This window comes from Falco biarmicus, chromosome 7 (genome assembly GCF_023638135.1).
Source record: "Falco biarmicus isolate bFalBia1 chromosome 7, bFalBia1.pri, whole genome shotgun sequence".
Lineage (NCBI taxonomy): Eukaryota > Metazoa > Chordata > Aves > Falconiformes > Falconidae > Falco > Falco biarmicus.
The window spans coordinates 59,162,196-59,188,839 of NC_079294.1; the positions used below are offsets into that span (position 1 = coordinate 59,162,196).

Sequence of the window (26,644 nt, forward strand, 5' to 3'; positions counted from 1 at the left end):
TAAAGGACAGTTAAACGTTGTTGGATGCTATAATGCTCCTTAGACTTGGGAAAGAGACTTCCACTCCGCAGGTTCAGACCCACGAGGGTTTGCCACCAGGCAGTGATCCACAAGATGTCACCAGAGGGTAACAAGTAACTGGAAGTTTGTATTAAATTGGGATTCAAGCTCCCTGTCCTGTTAGTTAAACGGAAGGTACATGGACAGGGAGCATGGGAAAGCCCAGCACTCCTTATGCTGGCTGACCTTGGGATGCTCCAGGCTGCAGCATTTTCTGTGCAGACATTTTCTGGTTTTTGGTGGTTTTTTTTTTTTTTTTTTTTTAGTGGTTTGATGGGAGACTGTAGAAGAATTATAGAGGAATGAAGCTGGGTTAATTAACATTGATAATATACAGCTGTGGGCTTGCTTCAGGGGCAGTGGGTTGGCTGACGTGGATAATGCAGAGCTGTGGCTGGTTCCTGCCAAGTAGTTAAATAGCGCTAAGGGGTATGGAAGAGGAGCACTGGGTGAAGAGAGACCCAGAAGAAGCAGAGGGAGGAGAGAAAGCACCCTGGATGTAGGAGAGACAAGGAGAGGCCCTGGGAGAAGCAGAGAAAAGGGGGCCTAGATGAGGAGAGGCTGGCTGGAAGAGGAGCCTGGAGAAGAAAGACTTGGGACACAGCAGAGGCAAGAAGCAGGGTGGACTAGCCTGAGGAGGATGAAGAAACATGCACGGACAGTAGAATCTGATCGACGGCAAAAGCCTTGTTGCAGCCATCTAGTTTTACTAGTGCTGCAACAGGACACCTCACTGTAATGGTACAAGGCAGCATGCTCCATTCTAGCTAGCTCAAGTGACAATAATTATACCACAAAACAACACTTACCTATTTACTGATGAATGGTAGTGAGATGGGATTCAGAGCGGATCACCTGCGACTTCAGTGAACCTGTGTAACAGGTCAGCTGGGTTTTTTCTTTTCTTACCTGTTTCACCTGATCCCTCCCACTGAAAGCCACAGCTGGGTATTTTTCAGGATGGCCAAACCAAAGTCTTCCATCTCAAGTTTCCAGTTTCAAATGCCTTTCTGTCCCATTTTCAAATTCACAGCTAGTACCATTGCTGTTAAAGCTTTATTTGCAGTGTTACCACAGTATTTCTGTAAAGTTGTAATTAGATGAGACAGGTTGACCTGATCTAATTCATTGGTGCTGCCAAAAGGGGTGATTCTGCTTCTTCCTTATGCGCTAGCTCTACTGCCTCCCTTGCCCCAGCTCTGGTATCTTCTGACACTTCAGTGATGCATTCAGCTCACTAAGCTAGCAGAAGACTGCATTTTGCTGGGTGAGTGCTCTGCAGACTCACTGAGTAGAACTGGCTCATCAAGGAATCATATTAGTACCAATATTAGGACTAATGCAAAGGAAAGAACGAGGAGATAATACGCAACAGCTTGATCTCCTTTCCCTACATGTTATATCTCAAATTCTCCTGCTGTTCCCTTCCTTTCTCCCTTGTGAAGGGGTACAAGGTGTGTATTAACCAAGCAAAATAATTTTTGTAGATGTAAGAACCAAGTTCATAGTCTATGGAGTGATAAATCACTGAACCTACTTGCGGAAGAGTTCAAACCATTCTGTTTTTGTCCTTGCTGTCTGGCAGAGGATCAGGAGATGAAGATCCCTGAAATGCATGCTCTGGCACCACTTAAACTACGCTAACAACAGCAGTTTATTGGTATTTTCCCAGATCTTTCCCTGCTTCTGAGGGATGATGCTTACAGATTTGTAAGGCATCAGGATTTCTAGTAGGTCAGCTAGAAGAGCTGACTTGCTGGTCCAATCTGCAGCTGATTTGACACCTGTTCACTGAAATACTTTGCAATCACCAACCTCCAAACAAGTCTCCTTCAAAGTGAGTGAATCACTCCTGTGACCCTGGAATTTCCAAGAAAGTTTTCTCTAATGGGTTATCCAGATGCCTCCAAAAAGCAAGGAATCTAGATGTTACGGAGTGCCTTTACTTCGCTGCATTCAGTCACAAGCTTTTTAGCATTCCTTTATGTTAATGGCATTGTACTTAAAAGATAAGGTGCAACCTGCTTGTAAATAAACATGCCATGATGTAGAGGAATGAAGCTGGGTTAATTAGCATTGATAAAATACAACTGTGGGTTGGCTGATGTAGATAAAGTGCAGGTGTGGCTGCTTCTGTTGAGTGGTTGGGCAGCCAATGAAGAGAGGGCAGCCAAGGAAGAGAGAGGAGGAAGAAGCAGAGAGAAGAGAGAACTAGAGCCCTGGGTGAGGAGAGACTGGGAGAAGGCAGCAGAGGGACTGGTGTGAAGAGTATATTGGTATGAGATGGTAAAAAACCTTGTTGCAGCTTGATAGTTTTGCTAGTGCTGTGACACCATGACTTGTTAGACAAAACCATATAGATAGCCCATATAGCGATGTCCAATAATGCAGACGTACAGGAGATCTGCTACACTCCACAGAACACGAAAGGTGTGTTAGTAGGGTGCCATGAAATTACAGTACTATTACTATGTATGCAATTAATAATGATGGATCTTAGCTATTTCATCCCGCACATCAGGACTTAGTAGCTTAGCCCAATGGTTAGAAATGTAGATGGTATCTTAAGAGAGGGCCTGGTGTTCAAAGGCCTCTAGTAGCTCTAGTTGGAGATCTAACCATTTTGCTGCAAAGCCAGAAGGTTTGTAGCGTACACGTAGCACTCAACAGCAGACTGTGAGTGCCTGTCTTCCAAGCAGCTAGAGTGGAATACTGAAGCAGAAAGTGGAAGAAGGAAAGGGAGCCATTCCTCTGTTCTGCCTAAATCTATTGGATCTAAAACTTAATGAAACCTTTCAGTTTCAAGAAATTGGCATTTTGCAACTAAGAGCTAGTTTTGCTAGAAAACTGTTTTCCTAGCAAATCTACCTTGCCTACCAAATCTCCTTACAATACCGTGTGTGTTTCTAGGATATTTGAGTTAAAAATCTTAAACTACTTTGTATTGGGTGGTGAGCTTAAACCTAGCTCTCTGCTCATTTATGGCTGGCTAAAGAAATTCTAGATTAAGCTGTCTGAAATATAGTGAAACTCATCTTTCTGTTGCAAAGGTGTTAGTAGCAACTGGTATGATATTCAAGGAACAAAATTGTAACATTCCGCAGTGACATGTGAGAAATTCCTTATGCTGGATAGATTCTTGACACTGAGCCCATCCTCGTCTTCTTTGGATGGACATGGTTGCGATTCATCAGAACAGATGTGCTCTTCAGGATCAGGGAAGGGACCTGTCAAAGCTCAGGGGTTATCCCATCTCCTAATACAGAAACTCCAAAGGGAGTCTTGCTCAATTCTCTTTCATGGCGTTGAGAAAATGTTTCCATCCCATAAAAAGATTTTGAATTATGTTAGTTCATTACAGATGCACAGTCAAACTCATTCCAGAGCTATGTCAGCAGAAGCTAGTTCAGAGTTTTGATAGGTTACTCCAGGTATCCCAGTCATTGCAAGCAAGCTACTTGCTCCCTCCTCTCTCCTGAGGGCTTGTTATCTTTCAAGAACTGAGGTGGCCAAGGTGAGATGAAAGGATAAGGATTAAGCAGAAAGCTTAGCTGAGCCTTGACCTTAGGAGAATTTAAAATTACTCTTTTCCACCAAATTTTGACTTTGCCATGTATTTTCATTTGTGATCGCAGAGTGGATGATATCCATGTGTCCAAATCCTGTGTTGTTTTTTAACCACTATAGGCTTGAATCTGATTCAGCATAAAACTCACAATGAATTTATGAAGTCCTCTGAAGGAGACACTCAAATCAAACCCTACTTGTATAATTTGCTACTATCCTACAATCAAAGCAAGCTTATACTCAGCCAACCTTTCAGGGGCATTACAGTATGAGCAACATGCATAGGTGCTGCCAACAAAAGCATCAAGTGATGGAATATGCTTATCAAAGAACCTGTTTTCTAAGAAAAAGGGAGGGGGGAAAAGAGGCTTTATTCTCACAGCCTTATATACTGAGCAGTAGCAGACTGAACAGACAAGATCTGCCATCTAGTTTAGTCTGAGGATACTCCAACCTTTTTCATGTGAATAAGCTGCATGCATATGCTAGAAAATAGTAACTGAGTAATTGCTTGTCTGTCAAAGGGAATACTCAAAAGCTTAAGAATCTGCACAGAGTGACTGAGGCTCTGTGGCTATTCCTCTTGTCTGGGAGTCTCTTCAAGGCGTTCTGTGGCTCAGTGTAGAAAAGAGAAGCAGAGGAGCTCTGGGTTTCGTTGCATTCTCCCTAAAGTAAATAGAGATCCAATAACTTTGGTGCATTGGGCTGTCCTCTCCCGGAAGCCTGGGATGGAGAAGAGGTTATTGGAGAGCCAAGGCTTCCTGTCTCTTCCAGGAAAGAAAACATGTGGAACAAACACTAAGTATTGCCACAAAAACCATGCAAAAACTCTTTACATTGGGAGGCCTTAGCTTACTTGCAGTTGCCACCCACACAGTGGTTAAAGGAATCAGAATTTTTGAAATTGTCGTTTGGATGTATAATGTGATATGGCTGCAGTTTTAACTCCAGTGGGAGTGAGAAGAAAATGGATGCAGCTGTGATTTCAGGAGCACAGCAAAGTTTTATTAATAATTTCTACAAATATTCTACAAGAAAGGTGTGAAGCAGTTTTTGAATTTTAAAAGTTGATGTACAACAGGCTGTGTCACAAGACCTTATATTTGAGATTCAAGAGATTTCAAATGTCCTAGAGCCATGAAGTTCACTTGGCAGCCCTGAGGGAAAGTACCGTCACAGTACTGACCCTGGAAAATGTTGGCAGATCATGTTACTGTATGCATGGAAATACTGGTCTGAATGAAATCTATGCCACCAAATGATGCGCCTTTTGCTGCACGAACCTCGGGTGGTTTTCAGAAGTCAGGGCTGCACTGCCTTTGGAAATGACAGTGTTAAATATCATGGGTTATGATCACCAAATGCCTTGCCTTCATAGAATTTTCTTCAGCTTTGTCACCTTTCTATAATAGAAACATGACATCTAAAATTAAACCAGATATTTATATGTATGTTGGTACTCACGTTTATGTGCACATACAGTGTAGCTAGTCAGAAGGTGGATTTCTGCAAGCTCTGTTAGGAAAAGAAATTAATTATTAAATCAAACATTGCTATGATGTAATGTGATTTGTGAGTAACCAGAAGGACAGTGGAAAGTCCCGTCTTCTTGAAATCAGGTGAATTCAGTCAACAAGGACTATTTTATTTGCTCAAAGTTCAAGAATATTTTTTTTGACTACTTTTAAGCCAAAAGTTTTGTCTAATCGTTATCTCACCAGACCTCTGTCACTGTGTTTGCTATTTCAATTGCAATTTCTATCTCCTCACTGGCCAGTTTCCTGCCCTTCACGTATATGCACCTCTACTACCTGAACTGCTTCCTTTGCTCCTTACTGAGCCTTGTTTTGGATAGGGATACATAACTGTTTCTCTACGTCCTTCTAGTATTCCAGCTGCCTGGTTCCCAAAAAAGGAGTTAAAGTATTTACTAAATTATCAGGCATGCTTGAAATTTAGTGCAAGATGTATTAATATTGAGACGTTATTTTGAATCACAGATGTTGAAATGCATTTTGATTGTATATGTGATTGGATTGCACTTCGCAATTAAATTTAAGACATTTTAACAGAAAGATATGAAGAACAATATTTGCATTAAAAAACCAAAATAATACACTAAAAATTGAATCATACCAGTGTGCTAATAATCTCACAAAATTTTGATCTATTGCTACCTAAGTTTCATAGAGAAAACATCTACATAAATCATATGCTTTCAAACATGAGAAATTTTTTAATCTTTTGATTTCTTAAAGATGAGGAAGGTTTCGGTCTTGCCTCCTAAGAGCATAAGGTTATATGACTGTGGGTTGTGTATGTGCGTACATGTCTGTGTTCTCTCCTTCCCCTCCCTGTAACTTGAACCTGTTGGCTGCTTTCAGACAAATTTGAGAAAAGGTCATAGGTCTCAATGGTATTAAGTTCCTACAAGTTTTGTGATAATAACTAGCTGAACAGGAATAAAAAGACCTCTTAAGTGCCTCAACTAGCAGAAAGGTTGCAGAGCTATTACACACCAGTGTATCCACCACGTGATGGAAGTTCCTTGTAAATTCTGATCTCTGAATATGGTAAATACCATCCAGTTTATAATTATGATTTGCTGTTTACTATATGAATTGCACAAAAAGAGAGGAAATCAGTTTTGCTTAGTTCTTCTACTAAGTGTTTCATTCTGTAGTCAAAACTCCATTGTAGCAGGTTGCATTCAGTCTGACAAAGAATTTGGCACTTCGGCATGTCCCACAGTGAAGATGTCCTGACGTAGAAGGACAGAAAATCTTCCAAAAAGTACTCAGAATTGGCATTTTGGGGAAAACTACAGGATTTGTCCTTCAATAACTACAAAAGATAAAATAGAAGTCACGTAGAGTTTGTCAGCCAGTTTAAAGATTAAATCGGTTTCAGTGAAGCTGGGATTAGAGAGGAAGAATTTCCTGCTATTTTACATACATAGCGTCTGTTGGATGAGGGATTAAATCTAATTCTTTCTTTTAAGTGTGAAGAATGATAAAGCAAGATTTATATTATTTTATTAAAATTGCAATATCTTTCAAAGGACTTTGAAAATAGTACATTGATTTTTCAGCTCTTAATAGGTCACAAGTTAAAGTGAAATATTTTAAATGAAAGAAATTCTTTTAATTATGTGTAACAAAATATTTTGACTTTTTAGAGTTCAGAGTTGACTACAAAATTATGAACTAAAGGGAGGAAAAAAAAGTAATTTTAATATTTTGTGGTGCATTTATTCTTCCCATCTGGAACAGCCAGACTTCTGAACTTCAGGGAGTTTGAAACTTGCTTTCTAAGAAGCATACTGGATTCTTCTATGTTGTTCCTGATAGCTAGCAGATAAGATTTGCTGTGCCGAATTCTCTTCTTATGGGTGTAGTCTGCTAGAATTTAGCAAGCAGTATGCTTGACAAGGCACTAGAAGGAACTGAAGTCTCTCACATTTGTATGGTTGAACAGAGTAAATTTCTGTAAGTTAAGTAAAAGTAAGGATGAGTAAAACTGTTGAGTATATGTAAATGCTAAGACCAGCTTACACCAGATATCTTATACCAAATTGCTTTAATCAGTAATATAGCAGAAATACTGGTAAGAAAGGGTAAGCTATTCCTTAACCTTAGACATCATGTCCCTCAAGTGCTTCAGATGTGTTGCTTTACCCCATTACAAATCTAAACAACAACAATGTATGCTCTGAAAGGCAGGACCTCAATTCCTAGACAGATGGAAATTCACATTTGAACAGTAGTATAATCCCTTGAGACTTCTGTTTGTGTTAGATATGTGTTAAGAAAAATATATGTGAGAGTATATGTGAGAGTTGAGGCCAGCTACTGTCCTAAAACATAGCTAAGTTTATACTTTGATCTTCACTAACACACGGGTCTTGTTGCCAAGGATAACCTTTCTACTGCATGTCTCATGTTTTTTCTTTTTGTATGTCTTTTTCTAATTCTGTGGGTTTAAACTAGAATTTTACTACTTAATATCTTATTCTCTAATGCTGCGGGCCAGAATGTTGTGCTTTGTTAACTAGAATTACATTGCTTTAAACAGTTTACCTAGTTATCAGAATGAGATGGTTTTATATAAGCCTGAATGACACCTTATGTAATTAAAAATGATGGACAGAGTATTTTAAAAAATGCATTGAGCCCCATAAAAAACCAAACAAACCCCAAACCAAAAAAAACCCCAACTTGCTAGGTAATCTTTATAGGCCAGATCTCAGCTATAGTGATTTGAAGCTTTTATTCCTGTTTCAAGGTAGAATTCCATACTGAGGTGAGGTTTGCAATGGAACAAAATATCTTTACTAGATCAGCGTATAATTCTGAAAATAGTTGGCAAGCTTCTGGGTAGTGAGCTAAGCTTTCAAGGTGTTACACTGATTCTACCAATTGTGTGTAATGTCGTTAATGATGTGATCTTTGTAACAACATTTTTGATCCAAAGAGCTTAGCACCTGCTTAGTTAACCACATGTTTAAGTAACATTCTTGTATCTGAATGAATGAACTTGGCTTTATTTACATTTGAATAATCGTTACTGCTGTTGTGCTCCATGATTTATGTCACTGTTAAAATGCAGATTGGTAGGTCAAGCTTTTCTTGTAGAAGAGGGAGATGATGACATACAAAAAGCAGGAGGGCTTTCGTTTTGATGGCAAAGAGGGAACTGTGAGGAATGACACTTCCATACACCATAAATGTGAACTGCATGATGTATGTATTGGGTGTTAAGGAATAAAAAGATGTAAACAGAGAAATATAAGTGACTGCTTTAAGGACACAAATGAGATATTTTTTCAAGTGATCCAGAAGATGGTCAAATGATGAAAGAAACATAGGGATACCACTGTGTGTTTTAGATGGTTAGTGCCTTGGTAATGTTGCAGGTATCAAGGCCCATATGAGGGCATTCTGGAGGTCAAATGACTGGTACTCAGTGAAGGCTGGAAAATAAATGCTCTTTACTATGAGTAAAGGGGATCTGAGATTTTGGGGACCCTTAAAGCATCAAACATATGTAGTAAGTAGGAAAAGAAGTATTGTGCAGAGTCAGAAAAAACTATGTAAACTGAGATGATAAAGAATGATCCAAAGGTCCAAAACTAGCTGATAAGTCGAAAAGGGCAGAAAAAGAGGTAAGACCTTTGGATTTAGCCACAAGCCAATCATTAATTTTTCTAGAAGGTCAATGTGAGTGGGGTGATCTTCGTAAAATCAACTGAATCAAATAACAAGCATTTGAGCAGAACTAGCATAAACTTATGGGTTTTTTTAAAATTAAATAGATGACAAAAATTGACAACTAAGAATTAAGTAACATCAAGAAAATTTCTTTTTGAAACAAAAAAAATAATCCTTGTATCCTTTTTGATACAGGAATAGTGTTTGAGGCAATTATGTCACAAATAAATCCTAACTAAAATGAGTTATGGAAAAGTTCTGCAGTCATATTAAACAGGGTGAAGCATGCTTGATATCATGCCAACTAAGATGATTAACTTTTCTCTGAGAACTGTGTAAATTCATGAAGAGAGAACTTGCACTGTCCTGTTTCTCCTGGGAAGGTGTAGCATCTACCTGTGCCAAAAAGGCAAACTGCTGAATCATTAACTACCCAGTAGAATAAAACTTGCTTACTCATATATCTGAGGCGTGTTAAAATTATAGCGGATTTGCTGTGTTCTAAGACCATAGCTTACATTTTAATATATGTTCTACTAGTATGTTTACCTTTTCCTGCTATGGATATATCTGCTGAGTTCACTAGCACTACCCTGTGATCTTATATATAGAAGTAATGTTAAACACCGTGTCTGTGCACAGCCATGCCCCATTGTGCTCACTTCAGATAACAAAGCATATAGGCTGCAGGAGTATTGATCAAGGCTGCAGAAATGCTAGGCACTGCATAGGTGATAAAGGCAGGACCAAAATTGGTATAATTGAGAGAAAGATGCAGATTTTTACAACTTTAAATGGAATAACTCAGGCAGGCAAAACTAATTTTTTGCTATGTCTGCTTTTTACTTTTGCAAAATCAGATGATTTAAAAGTGAACTTGTCTGCAAAGTTGAGAAAATGCAGAATAATTTATCAGGCTAAGGGAGATATGCTAAATACATGTAGAGCTGGTAGCAAACATATTTCTTGAGGACTGCAGTGCTGTTGAGATAGAAGTATTTTTGAAGATAATTTGTTAATTTTATCATGGAGAAATTTTGCAGGGGAAAATAAGTATAGGTCTACCGTTTTGCGTTTCATTTTAAGGTCACTTTTCATCATACCACTGCATTTTGAGAAGCCAGGGTTTGAAATTGTTTGGGATATTCTTGAAACACTCCCTCAGTAATTAAATAATGAAAAATTTTTAGGTGAATCACAACATCTTTAGGTTGTAGTCTGAAAATATGAATTCTTAACATATAAATTGTTGGAAATTTTGGTAACTTTTTTTTTTGTCTACTATAGGTTTAATGAAGAATACACATATCTGATGACTGAAAATAACAGAATGATTCGCTTAAATACACTTTGTAGAGAGGGGTTTTAAACCCGACTGGAAATCTTCGAAGTGGAGTTGCTGCTGCAGAGCCATCTGTGGCAATGCAGTCCAGGTATGTTGAAAGAAGCCGTCCGTCGGCTGTGGCGATTGCCTCATCCAGGCGGGCTGCGCCTCCCTGGGGCTGGGGCTCGGCGGCTCCAGCTGCTCTTTCATCCTCCGGGGCCCCCCGCCACCCAGCAGCAGCCGCCGCCGCCCGCGGCCGTGTCGCCGCCCCGACGGGGCCCGGTGGGCGGCCCGGGGCGTGGCGGGCTGTTACAAAGGCGGCGGTGCGGGCGCGGAGCGGTGCGGAGCGGTGCTGTCCTGCCAGCAGGGATGCTGCGAGTGCGGTGCTTGCGCGGGGGGAGCCGCGGAGCCGAGGCGGCGCATTTCATCGGCTCGCGGGTTGGTACCGCGCAGATCCGGCGCTGAGTGCGGGGTGCTGGGCTTGAGGATGCTCCGTGGGAGGGGGTCCTGTGCGGCCCCTGCCTGCTGGCGAGTGCGGAGTGCTCCGAACGGTGGGGAGCGGGCACGGGACAGCTGCGGGACAGCTGCAGGCTTCCTGGGCTCGGGCTCACCCATGCATCCTCCCAGCTCAGCAGCAGAGTTCAGCGTGAGTGCTGTGCTCCTATGCCATTACCCTTCTAAACCACATGTATTTTAAAAAGCAGTTTGTCCTTTAAGCATCTAGTTGACTGTGAATAAATTAGAATGGCTGTAACAAACACTGTGTTTCGGTTAATGCTCCAAATAAGGTACATTGCTTTGGGATTACATGTAAGGTACTGGTGGACTGAATCATTGCGTTTTTCCTTTTGTAAGGGAAACATAAATTTCATTCTTATTTTTATTTTAAGCTTGGAAGAGTCTTTACAGGATGGGTGCAGCGATCTTTCCAGAGCACCCAGGCAGCTACAGCCTCCCAGAACGCCTGTGCTGCTGCTGACAACAAGGCTACTAGCCCTGTGCCTAAGGACTGTCCTGTCTGCTCATACAATGAATGGGACCCACTGGAAGAGGTCATTGTGGGAAGAGCTGAAAATGCTTGTGTCCCACCTTTTTCTGTGGAGGTTAAGGTAAACAATAAAAAAAGCAACCTTAATAGGAAATAATGCGGGTTTTATATATGCGGTTTACTTAAGCTTTGCAGCACACGAGGTGTGGTGTTTACTCTTGAGGATTCTTCTTTCAAAGTAGCTCCTCTGTGAAACTTTACGGCATAGTCATGTTGGTGGCAGATGTGCTTTTTCTTTCTGTTTTCAACTGAATTAGCTGTTCTGACAGAATTCAGTAGTGGAGAGAATCTCTAATGTGCAATCTCCTCTAGTTATATAGCCCTGATGCTATCAAAGTACACACTCAAGCTTTTGAGATAGTTGATAGGACTGATGTAAGTTTAGTTGGGCTCAAATCCGAGTAGGTTACCACTTGAGGAAAAAGTGTAGCTTTCTACTTAAGCTGAGAAAGATTGAGTTCTACAGCTGTAGACTAGCAGGACTATTCTGTTTAAATAGCTCCCTGCAGCTTTTACGTGCTGCAGTATGTATTATATGGAAATATATACACCTCTGTTCTTCAGGCTTTTTCTATGCCTGAAACTACAAAAGCAACCTAAATAAATCCACATTTATTTGTTCTTTGAAATGTTGTTTTTTAGAACAGGAACACTCAAACAGTGGGCTTGGTCCAGATTTTTATTGTGTACTTTACCTGGACTTTAAAGTTGCTAAGTATATGTTGTTACCTGCATTTGTGGGGATGATCCTGAATTGTTTTCTTCCAGTGGTACAGCATGTTGCTAGCTCCAAGGCAGTACCTAATCTGTATCTATTGCAGCAAAATGAGCTGGCACACTGCTGCTGAGGAGACCTCAGTAAAATTTTAAAGGGTATGTTGACAAAGTTGACTAGAAGACCTCAGTTAAAAAGAGAAAGGGAATTCTTCTGATGTGACATTGAAGGAATGGCAAACAAAGATACTGAAAATACGTTTAAAGTGCTAGAAATGGTGGTTTAGAGGAAGTTTGGGATGTACTTGTGAAGAAAACTTCTCTTCCCTTAGCCTTCTCATGTTTTTATGTTTTTCTTTAGAATCTGGGCTATGATTCTGGGTGGAAACATAAGTGGTTGGAGGAGTGTGAATGAGTTACTGCAGCTTGGTAGTTCTGATTCTCAGATAGAAGAGTAATCATCTGACTTACACTGGGACATTTGAGCTGGTATCATGACCCAGTGAGCACAATGAAAACTTTACCACTGATTTCATTATGGCTGGAATTTAGTCCTTGAAAGCTGAAGCTCAGTTACCAACCTCTGGAATCCTGTTTCAGACACTCCAAAGGTATTCTAGCAGATTCAGAAAAAGAAGCAAATGAGGACAGGCATTTCTAGCATACAAGTGTATGTATGTGCATTTATGTACTTAAAACTGCCATAGTGAGTATACAGAAAGAATAAGGAAAAAAGCATGTCTAACTTTTTTACATTGTAACATTAGATGAGGCAAAATTCTGTTCTCAAGTAATGGCTAAAGGGTAGCTTTAGTGTCAGAAAAAAATACTCTATCAAATGTCTAACTGGCTGAAATGTGACCAGCTGCCTGACAGAAAAGGACCTGGAGGTGTTGGTCTACAGCCAGCTGAATATGAGCCAGCAGTGTGCCCAGGTGGCCGAGAAGGCCAACAGCATTCTGACTTGTATCAGGAATAGTGTGGCCAGCAGGACTAGGGAAGTGGTTGTCCCCCTGTACTTGGCACTGGTGAGGCTGCACCTCAAATACTGTGTTCAGTTTTGGGCTCCTCACTGCCAGATGGACATTGAAATGCTGGAGCGTGTCCACAGATGGGCAACAGAGGTGGGGAAGGGGCTGGAGCACAAGTCTTATGAGGAACAGCTGAGGGACCTGGGGCTGTTTAGCCTGGAGAAAAGGAGGCTCAAGAGGGGACCTTATCGCTCCCTACAGCTGCCTGCAAGGGGGTCATAGCAAGGTGGGGGTCAGTCTCTTCTCTCAAGTAACAAGCGACAGGACAAGAGGAAACGGCCTCAAGATGTGCCAGGGAAGGTTTAAATTGGTTATTAGGGAAAATTTCTTCACTGAAAGGTTGGCCAAGCATAGGAGCAAGCTGCCCAGGGATGTATTTGAGTCACTATCCCTGGAGATATTTAAAAGATGTGTAGATGCGGCACTCTAGAGACAAGGTTTAGTTGTGGACTTGGCTGTGCTGGGTTAATGGTTGGACTTAATGATCTTAAATGTCTTTTCCAACCTAAATTATTCTATGATTCTATGCTAGATGGCTAGCCTGGTTCTGCTGCCCATTAAGCCATAACTAACCAAATGAGGTCAGAACAGAATAGTAATAGAGCATGCCAGCTGAGATGTGGTTTCTTCTAGTTTTCTCTGCTTTTGTCTTAAATTTTGTTGTAGAAACTGCAACAGTAATTTTGTCTGGGGGCATTGCTGAGAAACCCAAACAGTAGTCCAAAGCCTACCTTGCCAATACTGAAATTTATTAATAGATTCAGCTGTTCTGCAAAATCTCTGTGGCTGAAAGGTAAGGCATCTATGTGTGTGTTGCTCCAGTGAAATACGATAGCCAGAACTCCCAGTTACTGTCCCTGTAAGTAGCAATACTAGTGTTGATGTGCATCACGTGCCTTCTGCTAAGTATGAATGGAGGTCACTGGTTATATTGGTTATAAAACCTGCAGTTTAAAACTAGCGAATTTTAGTTGTATAAGGAAAAACTGAGGCTCTGGACCTGACAGGCTTTAAAAAAACACATCACAAATTATAACAGTCAGGAGATAACCTTGTGTGTGGAAGGGCAGATTCTCCCTGCATCCCATTGCTGTCACTCATGCTGCCTGAATGAGCAGGACTCTGGTAGAAGGAAGGCCTGACCACTTGTTCACCTGTTTCTCATCCCTTCCGCTGTTGTGGAAGGGCTCCATATGTATTTGTTCCTCTGTCATGTTAGTATTAGCAGAGACCCATCAAAACTGCTGGTTTCCCAGCTTATAAATCTGAATGAAGTACTTCCAAAGATACACTGAACTGAAGCAGCATCATTTGTGTCTGGATTTTCTTAGCCATGACATTATTAACTTAACTAGGGCATTCTTTTGAATTAGTTTTTAATTTGAGAAGACATCACAGGATTTCAGGAGCGGAGGATTTAGGTCTGTAAGTGTTGTACTTGCTTTACATCAACATTGACAGTTGAATGTAGTATCTCTGACATTTCCTAGACTGCTGCTGTATCTGAAGTATGGCCTCTTCTAGCCAACAAGGTGTATTACATGTCCTTGGGATGGCTTTACAATTCCTGATGTCACCACTGTGACCAAAGTGAGGTTTTAACAAGGTGACTACGGATGTATGTGTTTTGGGGATGAGCCTAAGGCTGTTTTCATTTAAAAGCATATCTGCCAGCCTTATTAAATAGCAGGCTTTGTAGCGTTTGGTGTGGATTTGTACAGGTCTAGTGTAATAAGGACCAAATCTTTCATAGATGCTTGGCAATACTAGTCACTAAATACCAACTGAAATGTAATGTAGTCTCTTGGGTTTCATCTGTAATTGGATAAATAATGAGACTTTTTGTAGAGCTATGGCTAAAAAGGGGAAGAGACTTCTGGAGATATTTATTACATTTATAATTGTATTTCCATCAGTAGAAACAAGTAATATAAGCTACTGATCCATGTATATCCAAAACTATGAAGAAATGAAATACCCTGAAAATCCCATCCAAAAGTCAAACTAAACTTGCAAGTGGGAATTAAATGTGTGCTTTCTTCTCCCCATTCAGAATGGCTTTCCCTTTTTTCCTGCTGTTCCTCAGAGGACTTTTTTTTTTTTTTCTTGGGAATCATGCCACATGTACAGTCTATTAGCAGTGCTGAAGCTATCTGCTAGTTCAATGAGCCTGCTTGGCACATACAGCTGAAACTTAACTTCGTTACTGTATGGAAGTGTTTGTGAAGACAGCAGCCATTCACAGTTAGTCTTAACACCTGTGCTTATATAAGTTTAATGACTGAGCACATGCACATCATAAAACATCTGAGTGAAGCGTTGCCAATGGTGTGTATAAATAGAAGTAGTAAAGGCGAAAAATAAAGACAGCAGAGTGCTACCAGGATAGGGATTCTCAAGCAGGAATAATTGAGCATTTATCTGCAGCATTGATGCTTTTCCCTTCCTTTTCCCCCTCCCTTCTTTCCTGCCTCTTTATTTTAGAAGAATCAGCAGGACATTGACAATTTTTAGCAACTATACAAATATTGTAGGAATCAAATATAAAGCACACTATGACATGTTAGGGCCATCACACGTACAAAACAATGGCAAGTCAATGAAAGGAGAACAAGAAACCTTGCATGAGACACAATTTTTAATGTTCATCTATTTCACTCTACCAAAATAACTGATGCTTATTCTTTGTCACCTACCTGTCCTTTTGTTTTAGGCCAACACATATGAAAAGTATTGGGGATTTTACCAGAAATTTGGAGGCCAGAGCTTCCCCAAAGGCCATTTAAAAAAAGCTATTGCTGAAATTGAAGAAATGTGCAATATTTTGAAAAGAGAAGGTGTAATTGTCAAGAGGCCTGATCCAATTGACTGGTCTGTGAAGTATAAAACACCTGACTTTGAGTCTACAGGTAAATGTTCTTCCGTTGTTGAAGGCCTTGCCTGTTTAGCTCTTGTCTGAGACATTTTGGATATCATCTAGTCTGCCTTCTTGCTTGGAGCAGGATTGTTACTAGTGCTAGATGAGGTCAGTGATGGCTCTGTGTAGCTATGACATGGAAAATATCCAGGAATGGAGACTGTGCCACCTGATTTGCTGACCTGTTTCAGTGCTGTGTGGATATCCTAATGAAAGACATTTTCCTAATACCTAACCTGAACTTCCCACAGCAGCACCTGTTGACAGATTCCCTTGCTGTGCTGTCACTGCCACTACCAAGAAGTGTTCATCTGTCATGTCTAATGGCCCTGAAAGTAGCTGTAAGCTGTTACTACTTTGGCGCTTACTTGCCACATGAAATAAGCTGAGGTACCTCCACTTCTCCCAGGTCATGTGCTGTAAGGCCCCCCTGACTATCTTGATAGCCCTTCAACGAAGGATCCATCTTAAACAATGGACACCAAAATGGAAAACAGTTTTCCAGGAGGATCTTCACTAGCGTCAAGGAAAACTGAATGTTTCTCTACCTAATGGCTACATCCCTCTTTGTATAGCGCTACGTGGCTTTGGTTATTTGTAGTGAGAGCACACTGGCTCACGCTGAGCTTTGCGTCAAGCATAGTCTCTGACCTCCTTTCATGTCAAATGTGTTCTTAAGTTGTTCTAGTGGAATTCAAGCTCATTAGGGAACAGATAATGTTAATGAAAAGTCTAGTGGGACTACTTCCTGCACTACTTCTGTGTTCCATCAAATTCCTCTTCTGTGCTGCTACTTTTTAAAAGGATGGCATATAAAGAAATGAGGTCTGCTTGGAAAACTTGCTCTCCACCTTTTATTGTGTAATAATTGAGTAATTCCTAAGCATTTGTCTAATTTCCATCAACCAAATTATGAAGTGGTGGCTTGTAGTTTGTGGATGGCTTTCATCTAGCTGCGAACTTGTTACAAGTGAAGAAGCTTTGTAGCAAAAGTTGCATGTATTTTTAACAAAAAATGTTACTAAAAACTTACTGAAGAATGGAAGTACCTCAAATTGTGTGCTGGTTTCCTGACTTTGCTAAAGATTCTTTTTGCCATTCTTTTGGGTAGAAGTAATGGTAAAAAGGAGGGTGAAAATTGAGTAAGCTAGAGAAAAGAGTATTTTTCTCATAGGTTAATAGCCTTTTTCCTTTCAGGTATGTATGCTGCCATGCCAAGAGACATCCTGTTGGTCGTGGGAAATGAAATTATTGAAGCGCCTATGGCTTGGCGTGCTCGGTTCTTTGAGTACAGAGCATATAGGAAAATAATAAAAGATTATTTCAACTGTGGTGCTAAGTGGACAACTGCCCCCAAACCCACAATGGCAGATGAACTTTATGATCAGGTATTGTTCTCATTTTGCTTCAGAATTTCAGTTCTGGTTATACAGAATTTTTTTGATAGTTTCAAGCTGATATCTAGGTTTCCCAAAATTGGGGCAGGGGGAAAAGACACAAAACAGCTCTGGAAATGTGTGGGTTTTCTAATGTATGCAATTATTCTCTAGCCTTTCCAGCTGAAACTGAGTATGTGTAATTAGGGGATAAGAAACAGGATGTTGTGTCTATTGAATTCAAGTCTGCTTTGAATTTTTTTATTTACTGGCTTTAAGTTAGCATTACTGAAGAGGAAGGAATGCTAGAAAGACATCACAAATATTACTTTAAAGAATTAAAATTCCCTGAGAATATCCATATGTCTGAGGTCCATATGTCCAGAGTGTATCAGGAAAGTGGGAAAGAACATATTATTTTGTCACAGAAAAACCCCTCTTAATTCTTGTTTTGCATGATGATTACATGAAAGTTAAATGTAATCTTCTGAATGTTACATGAAAAATAGTGGAGGATCTAAACTGTGAGTATTTGCCTTCCAAATATTTAAGTGAGTATTTTCTTAATTTTTTTTTCACTTGTAATGTTGACTCTGACAAATCTGGTAGTTTCCTATAGGCCCCCAAATGTGTTAGGACCTTGGTAAGAGCCTCTACGATAAGTGCAGTAAAACTGGTTGTGGAATGATTATAACTTTCTGGGAACAGTGACATCTTATCAACAATGCAAACAAGTCTTTGTTAAACAAAATTACCTTAGAATAATCTGTTGGTATTAGAAAACTTTCAGACCCTGTTTTAAAGCATAGAAACTACTTAACCAGTAGGGTTTTTTGTGGGTTTCATACCTCATTTGTTCTTAATTGCATTGTTTCATTCTAAAATTTATTTAAATTCCTGAAGATCTACCTTCTAGTTTGAAGTACTGTTCCATTCTAAAATGTGGAAAAAGTAGGGAGTCCACCTTTGTTAAAAATAGTTTGCATACCAGTATTTCTGTCACTGTGCAGTGATTGGTTAGACTGATAGTTAAACTCCAGTGATAATGAATACTTTTGATCCAGAAGCTAGAATTATTGTAAAGACGGTGGCTCTGAAGAGCAATTAGCTTCTTGGTATAACCATTGTCTCTTATCTCATCACCTATCCTTGAATGTACTTAAAACCTGTTACTTGGGCTTCCACATTTATACTTTCTTTTTTTATTCTAGTAACAAGTAAACCAAACCACCTCCCAGGAACACCCAGCTATCAATACAAACATTTTTTCTTAGTTTCAAAGTACTCTTCAGTAGCAAATAGTTTGAAAACTTTCCCTTACCATCTCCAACTTAAAGTTGTTATTCCTTTTTCTATAACTAGGATTATCCAATCCACTCTGTTGAAGACAGACATAAACTAGCTGCTCAGGGAAAATTTGTAACTACTGAATTTGAGCCATGCTTTGATGCTGCTGACTTCATTAGAGCGGGAAAAGATATCTTTGTACAAAGGAGCCAGGTAAACAAAGGTTTCATCCAACAGTTTTGGTATCAGTTTTGATACTTGTATTTATGTCTTCTTAAATTCCTGGACAGGATTAACGTAAGAGTGTTGGGAAAAGTTACGATTCGTGAAATGTCTAATGTCTGAGATACAGGATGAGACTGTCTTACAGTTAAGAGGGTTAGCTAAAGGCACAGACTTCTATTATTATGGCTTTAAATATTTAAAGAAAACCTTAGACAAACTAGGCTTGGATGCATTTTATATTCTAGCCTAGTGAAACTTTGTCCTGTTTTCAGGTTACAAATTACATGGGCATTGAATGGATGAGGCGACACCTTGCACCTGACTATAGAGTGCATATAATATCCTTTAAGGATCCTAACCCTATGCACATTGATGCCACTTTTAATATCATTGGACCTGGTCTTGTGCTCTCTAACCCAGACCGTCCCTGCCATCAGGTAAGAGCATAGCAGAGGGGAAAGTGTTTTGTGTTTAAAAATGACTCAACTGGATTAGGTCCCTGCTGTATAATTGCTAATCCACAAGTCTGTTTTGTATACACTTGAATAATATTAAATTATTGGATTTAAATAGCACTCAATTGTTCAGGAACTTATAGATGTATTTGTATCTTGACTCTAGAACTTTCTCAGTAGTGCAATGACTATTGTTCTCCCACAAATTTCTGCTACTGCTCTTAGTGCTTTCTTGTGAGGCTACGCAGATATGTTGTGTGCTTCTTCCGATGTTCATGGTTTAAATATGATAGAAGTAATCTGTTTTGTAACAATATAGTATCAAAGCAAGTACATAGAATATACTACTTCTTTGAACACTTCCACTACTTCAACATATTAATTGTATCCAAGGAGAAGCTGAGGGTTTTCTGCAGCGCAGATGAGTAATCCCTCCTTTTTATTCCTATTTTGGAAGTCTTTCCTTTGGTGTTGTTAAAAGTACCAATGGCAGGAGGCTGATAATTTCTCAGGAATTCAGCTTTGAATAACTGAATGAGAAATACTTTTTGAAAAGTAGGAAAGAGGAGAGGCGTGGTTCAGTTATGTAAAACTTAGTACCACTCTGAGAAAAAACTAATATTGCTAAACTGTAATCCGACCAGAAAGCCTTCCAGAGAGCAGGAGCTCATGTTAGACAAGTTACCTGTCAGTGCTTGAGGATTTTTGTGAGGATCCCCATGATTTCAGCAGCTGTACAACGACATGGGAATAGCTGATCAATAGTGGATTGGCGGGATAGAGCTGCATGCAGCAGAGATTATGGAATCATGTACACAGCATAGCTCTTGGAAGCAGTGTTACTCTCTTCTTGGCAAGTGGCTTAAATGCATATGGTCCCATTGAATTACTGCCTCTTGTAATATCTATTATAAGAATACAATTTTTAAAACAATCATAATCTCTTCCTCCTCTTTTCCCTTCCCCTGTTTTTCATAATCTTAGTTCTAAGAGGTCTCCCTGGGACTTTTTTCATGGAAAACTGCTGTCTGTGTAGATAGAAAAGATAGACGTAGCTTTCTTTTGTAAAAACTAATCTGGCATTTCTTGATGACCGGAAAAAGCTGGGGGGTGGGGAGGTGGGGTGTGTGAGGTGCGAGTGAAAGGCAACTCTTCTTTAAAATCCTGGCAAACCAGGCAGATTAAGTTTTTAAATTTTCAGGATCGGAGCTCCACCTCGTGGCAACACTTGAACAAAGAGCTCTTCGGAGTATTCAGACAATAAAGTTGAAGAGCCAATTCTCTTAGCCAAATTATCCTCCTTATATTTTTAATTTGTGTAATTCTTAAAGACACAAATTATTCCCTAGGATGCTTTTATTTTGTTCCCTTTGTTAAATAAACTACATATTAAGTTTCTTACGAAGCAAGATGCAAATGTAATTTTATGTGGTATTTTTGGTGGGTTTGTTTCTATAAATGGCAGTGTAATGCATATCAATGGCTTTTGCAGTCATATGGTAAGAAATTATAAAAAAGAAATAAAGAATTTAATATTTTTGTGCTGCTACTAACATCTTTACTTCACAGAATCCAAACTGCATGTGCTACCTTTTGCCTTTAACATATCTTAGTATACTTAGCATACATAAAACCGGTAGAAACAAATGCTAGGGGTACGCAAAGCTCAGAAAGGCTTTCAAAAAATGTTTGTATGAAAACTGGGTTTGTAGATGGAACTTGAATGAGGGCATGAGTAGTGAACAGAGAAAAGAGGATGTCATGTATATTGAAACAGCCTGAGATAATATGGCATAGGTTGGAGGACATAATATGATGCTTTAAGAACTCTGTTTAGAATCTAATTATATTGTTCTTTCAGATTGAGCTCTTCAAGAAAGCAGGCTGGACTGTGATTCGCCCCCCAGTGCCACTCATCCCAGATGGTATATTCACTCTTTCTTCTCTAAGGATTTCAATAGTATTCTTAAGAGTGTTGATATGGGCAACATGGGTTCATTCTTATGTGTTTAGATCACCCACTGTGGATGTCTTCTAAATGGCTCTCCATGAATGTCCTAATGCTGGATGAGAAACGTGTGATGGTGGATGCCAATGAGACATCAATTCAGAAGATGTTTGAAAATCTGGGTATGCCCTAACATATTTCAACATACACTTAAAATAAAATGATCATGACACCAGCTACACACATCAGGATGAATGGAGATTTTACTTAAATTATTCAAAGCAGCCAGCACTGGAAAAGGTATTCAAACAATTGGATTAGCAAGTAAGAATCACTCAGTGATTTCTCTTCTGAATATTTCAGACATATGAATATGGGCTTCTTACATCTCGTGTCCCCTACAATTGCGTACTATTGCAGCAAATAAAGGTATGAGTAGCAATTGAATTTACTGCTAGCATGAGTAAAAAGCTTTTGAATGAGCTTTTTCAATGTAAAACTGTCTGCTCAGTTTGGAAGTCAAAATCTGTCTTGGAGAAGTTAAGTGCATGTATTGGTGAGTAATGTAGAGCAGGCTGTACCTCATTGCCAAAACACTTTCAGATTTCTCTAGTTTCAGACTCATTGTACTTTAAACTGTCAAATTAAGACCACTTAACTGAGGTATTTCTGCTCATTTATGGAGAATTTAAGTCCTGTGGGGTGTAACCTCATGTTACGTTGCAATTCCTTTAGGTATGCAGTGGTATGAGAACTGTAATTGAATATAAAATCTGAAAGTCTTCTATGCACAGCTCACTGCAAAGACAAATAATATAGACTTAAATCTGAACTCATGCAGTTAATCTAACTGCTTCCATTATGCTGGGAGTGAAAGATTTATGTAGATCTTCTTGTGGCTCATAGGTGGTTAGTATGCTTGGTGCTACAGCCAGCTGAACTATTGCTGCAGTACAAGTACATGGTGACGCAAAAGTTGACAGGGTAGGAAGAAGGCTGGTGGGTGATAAGGCAAGGGAAGTGAGGGATCGTTGTATTGTAGAGTAAAAGATAATACTCCCCAGTAGCAAAAGACTCCTTTAAAGGGAGAAAAATTATGGGAAGGACAGAATGATCCAAAGGTAGTAGACGGCAACTGTGAACACAGAAGGATTGGTACCATGGTGAAACAAAAAGCAAGCTTCGTAACAGAAAAGTCTTCTGATCCTAGTCCATCTGTCTGGACTTTGTATAAACTGAGAAACAGCTGAAGCTTCAGAGCTGAAAAGAAGTGGGAGGAAGCTTGACCTAGGTGGTAAGTATAACAGCCTCTTTCCCCTTGCAGAGAAGAAGGGACTCTGAGCTCTGTACCTCAAATGCTTCTTTCCGTGAAAGGCAATGGAAAGAGCACATTCAGTGTCTGAACCATAAATGCTCACACAGATTTATGTAAATGTGCCCTGGTCATATACTGTAGCAGAATTTCAGCTAATTCTTTGCATACTCCGAAGACTGAATTTTTCCTTTTTATTACTGGCACATCGTAACACATCAAACGCTGGTAGTGCTCCAGGCACTGTATATTCCTGAGAGTATTGCTGGAATAAACAAGCCAGCTATGTTTCTAGCTTGTTCTCTGCCTAGAATTTGGGAAAATAAATTCTTAACAAATGAGTAGGAAATAACTTCCTGTACTTCCTTTCATCTAGCCGTATGATTAGATAAAGCTTTATCTAATGTTCTGATCAAAGCTTACCACATGATTTTGATATTTTAATTTTAAAGTATGCAATGTATGTTTCTTGTAGGCATTTCTACAATCAAAGTGAATATTCGCCATGCCAATTCACTGGGAGGTGGCTTCCATTGCTGGACGTGTGATATCCGCCGTCGTGGTACCCTACAATCTTATTTTGACTAGTTATGAGCCAGATAGGCAGCAATGGTTCAGCTTCTAAAATAAGCATAGGAAATAAACAAATTAATTTCCCTTTTGTTAAAATGACTGCATGAGCTCTAGTGCTTGATCAGCGGTGTCCTTGCAGTGGTCTGATAAATGATTTATTCTTACATACTCTTTACTTTCAGCAATATAATTGAAAGTACTTCCATCAGCAATACAGGTTTTCTGGCTGGCTTTTTGAAAGATGCCCTTCATCTATGAAGCCTTTTCACATTGGTTTTGAATGTAAAAACCTGGCAAGATAGCTAAAAGGTCTTGCTAGAATAACTTGGCTACTAATAATGGACATCTACCTCTGTCTGGTTACGCTATCAAATAGGCAGCTTGAAATGTTAAACTTGAGAAAACTTTCCTTATTCCTTTTTATCAGTCTATTGTTCTAATATAATTGTGTTTAACAAAGTTAAAATAGATGCAACTGTACAGATTTCTTATGGAACCAAGTAATTTGATAATGTTTTGTGTCAAGCCATGCAGATATTTACAGAGAATTTCCAGTATGATCTAACTTTTAAGACAGGTTCACTTACTTGACATGTCCTTCTACATTTCATTCTGATGCATGTCATGCATCTGAATACTTTTTTATATTGCTTTTTGTATTGCTAAAATTGGTTTTTATTTAACTTTTAAGTGTACAAATGATAGGTAATATTCTGCTTGTATAGGTTTCACTGAATTGTTTACATAACTTAAAAAAAGGCACCAAGAAACCCAACCCTACCACCAACCCTCCTCTAACCCTAAACCTCTGACATCTTACAACCTATTCTTCCTCCAGCTGTAGCAGATACAGAAAGATGTATCAAACATGCCAGATGCTCTGAAGGAATTTGATTACTTAATATGTACTTTTTATGCTAATAAAGTTTTGTTTCATTCTCAGTTTGTTGCCCTTCTGAAAATGGGCGAGGATGAAATGTCTGGATGGGTACATGTTTGTAGGATACATACAGAAATATAAAATACACATGGATTCTTCTTTTTTCTGTAAAACGTGTAACATATTGGGCACTTGTGTAATGCAGAAAGCCCGTGTACTATATTGTTCGTATAGTATGTTTCTGTTTCTATTTTGCACAGAAGTATGACTGGTGGGGGAAAGTAGTACCTAGTAGCTGTTTCTTACCAGAGTGTGGAAGAATCCACACCTTGGCACAACATGCTCACATATAAACCGTATGGCCATATTTTACACAGAATTGGGTAGGACTAAACAGATGATATGGCAGACTGGAAGAGCTAATGAGACAGCTGCCAGAACCTGACCATGCAGAAATGGTTGCTGTTTCCCCCCTCTTTAAAATCAAGGCTCTTTGGACAATGGAAATTCATCCGAGTCTTCCTGTAACCAAGCTCTGCTTTCCAACATCGACAACGGAGCTGCGTAGACGAGCGTGCACGGCAGGTCATCTTTCCCGTTGTTCTGCACGCTGTAGTGCTGAAATGATGTGTGTTTGTGCTTGGCATAAGATATCGTAAGGTACAGCTGAAACTGTTAAAAGCTCTGGCCAAATGTGGATTAGTAGCAGGACACATGCGGCCCTGATACTTCCAGGTTTAAGGAGACTATATTTTCATATCATCTTATACATGACTCCTACTTGAAAGGGCAGTCAAGTGTATGAGCATTACAAATGCTCTGACTTCATCTCTGTGTACTCTTCTGAAGAAATTGTGGTATGAAACCATCACAATTTCTTTTTTGACCCCCTAAATGAGCATGATTGACCCCAGTGATGAAAGTGCTGCATGTGCCATGACCTTGATGTTCCCTTTCTCTGGAAAAGCTGCTGTCTGCTCTGGTGTGATCAGTCATTTCTTTCTCATTTTCCAGAGCAATAGGAGAGGAAGGGTTGGTGGGGAAGTCTGCCTGTTTGCTCTGATAAGGAAGGTATAGTTCCTTCAAAAATGGCATAGGCTAGAGATTTTGACATCACAGGGAAACACTCAAGACACATTTAGCTTCAGCATTAAACTAATGGCTTAAGTTTAGCTCCCAACAAATGCTTCAGCTCCAAAGTATTTCAGTTACCACCATTCATATGCTATTCTAGTTTGTAGTATTCAGTTTAGGCATGGGTATCCAATGGTGAGCATGACTGAAAAATTATAAAGAACCTTGGGTAGTTGTTTACACTCATCTGGGAGAAATGCAAAAAGCAAATGGCAAAAAATCCAACAAGGGCTGTAATTTACCCTTTATGTTAAATTCATTTTTTTAGTTTGAGGGAAAAAATGCTAGAATTCTTTTTTTAGCTTTTCCGTTTTGTATGGATTTTCACCTCTGCAATTGTCAGGCTCTGTTGCTTATGGGCTGTTTCTTTTTAGGCATGTGATGTACTTCTATGCAACCATGTACTCTTTGAATCTACTCAACACTTATGTGTTTTCCTAGGGTTTAAAAAAAATGCAGTAATTATTGCTTTTATGACAAATACATAAGCTCTAATGCGGGCAAAAAGCTGTCTTTACAGCAGGCCCGTCTCACTTGTTTTTTCTTCAGTTCATTTTAGGAAGCTGAAATAACCAGTCCAACCAAACAAAAGTACTGATTAGAAAGTTTAGGTTTCTAGTTTAACAGGAAAGCACCGTTTTTACCATGCTTTTCCTATTTAGACCATGACAGAAAATAGATTTTAAAGTTTCTAATGTCATAGTTTAGCTTTAGCCTTCTTATTTGTAGTACTCATTTGAAGAGCAGCTTCAGTCCTGGGGTGGATGTGCGTATCTGTATTATCAAATGTAAAATTACCGTGTCTCACAATTTCTTCTGTCAGTGTGATTTGGAGATGTGATTGTGTTGCTATAGGAGAGAATTTATGAAATGGAAAATGCAGTGGTAAAAAAAGTTCAAAGGTAAACTTTAAAGCTCTAGTAGGCTTTCTTTGTAGTGGAGGAACTTGAAAAATGCTGATGAGAAGCAACATTTTCCCCAGTAACCCATTCAAGAGGGACTGATACAGAGACAGCAAAACCTTTAGAGGAATGATGAAGGGAACGTGATATATAATATTGTTATGGTGGATGCCACCACATAATACTGATATATATAATCTTCTGAGTTATTTTTATTCTTGCAGAGAGGGAGGTCAGCCCATGTCACAGTTGGTTTTGGTTAGACAACACCCTGGAAATAGGAATCTACAGTGAGAAAGAGAAGGGCTTTTTTTCTGCTTTGATATCTAATTACAAGCGATTTTTTGAGGTCAAATTACACGTGGGCAACAGGATACTATTGGCTGGAGGAAGCAGGCACGATGGTGTTTGATGACCTCAGTTCCAGGCTGCAGTTTATATGTAAATAAAGCAGATTAAATGTGGGCTGGACTTGAATTCTCCATAATCTGTTTTTCACTGACTGTGAAGGCCTTAAATACTTCCTTATTGCTTGGCGGAAGGTCAGCTTCAGCTTTCAAAACAGACAGCAGCATCAAAAGAAGCAGCAGAAACACAGACCTTACTTAGTGGGAGGCCTAGAACGCTGCATCAGTTAGAGACATAAGGAAAGATGGTAAATCAGCCTAATCTGCAGAGAGT

The 26,644-nt window shown here is 39.5% G+C and overlaps 1 protein-coding gene across 1 annotated transcript; it reads left to right on the forward strand.

Annotated features, from left to right (window-relative positions):
* The first annotated feature begins 10,485 nt into the window (after positions 1–10,485).
* Positions 10,486–23,989, forward strand: GATM (glycine amidinotransferase). Its single transcript, XM_056347603.1, has 9 exons — positions 10,486–10,599; positions 11,052–11,270; positions 15,668–15,863; positions 17,069–17,259; positions 18,610–18,747; positions 19,032–19,196; positions 21,076–21,139; positions 21,228–21,344; positions 22,950–23,989. The coding sequence occupies exons 1-9, from the start codon at positions 10,531–10,533 to the stop codon at positions 23,060–23,062; spliced, it is 1,272 nt and encodes a 423-aa protein (XP_056203578.1). The 5' UTR covers positions 10,486–10,530; the 3' UTR covers positions 23,063–23,989.
* The last annotated feature ends 2,655 nt before the right edge of the window (positions 23,990–26,644 follow it).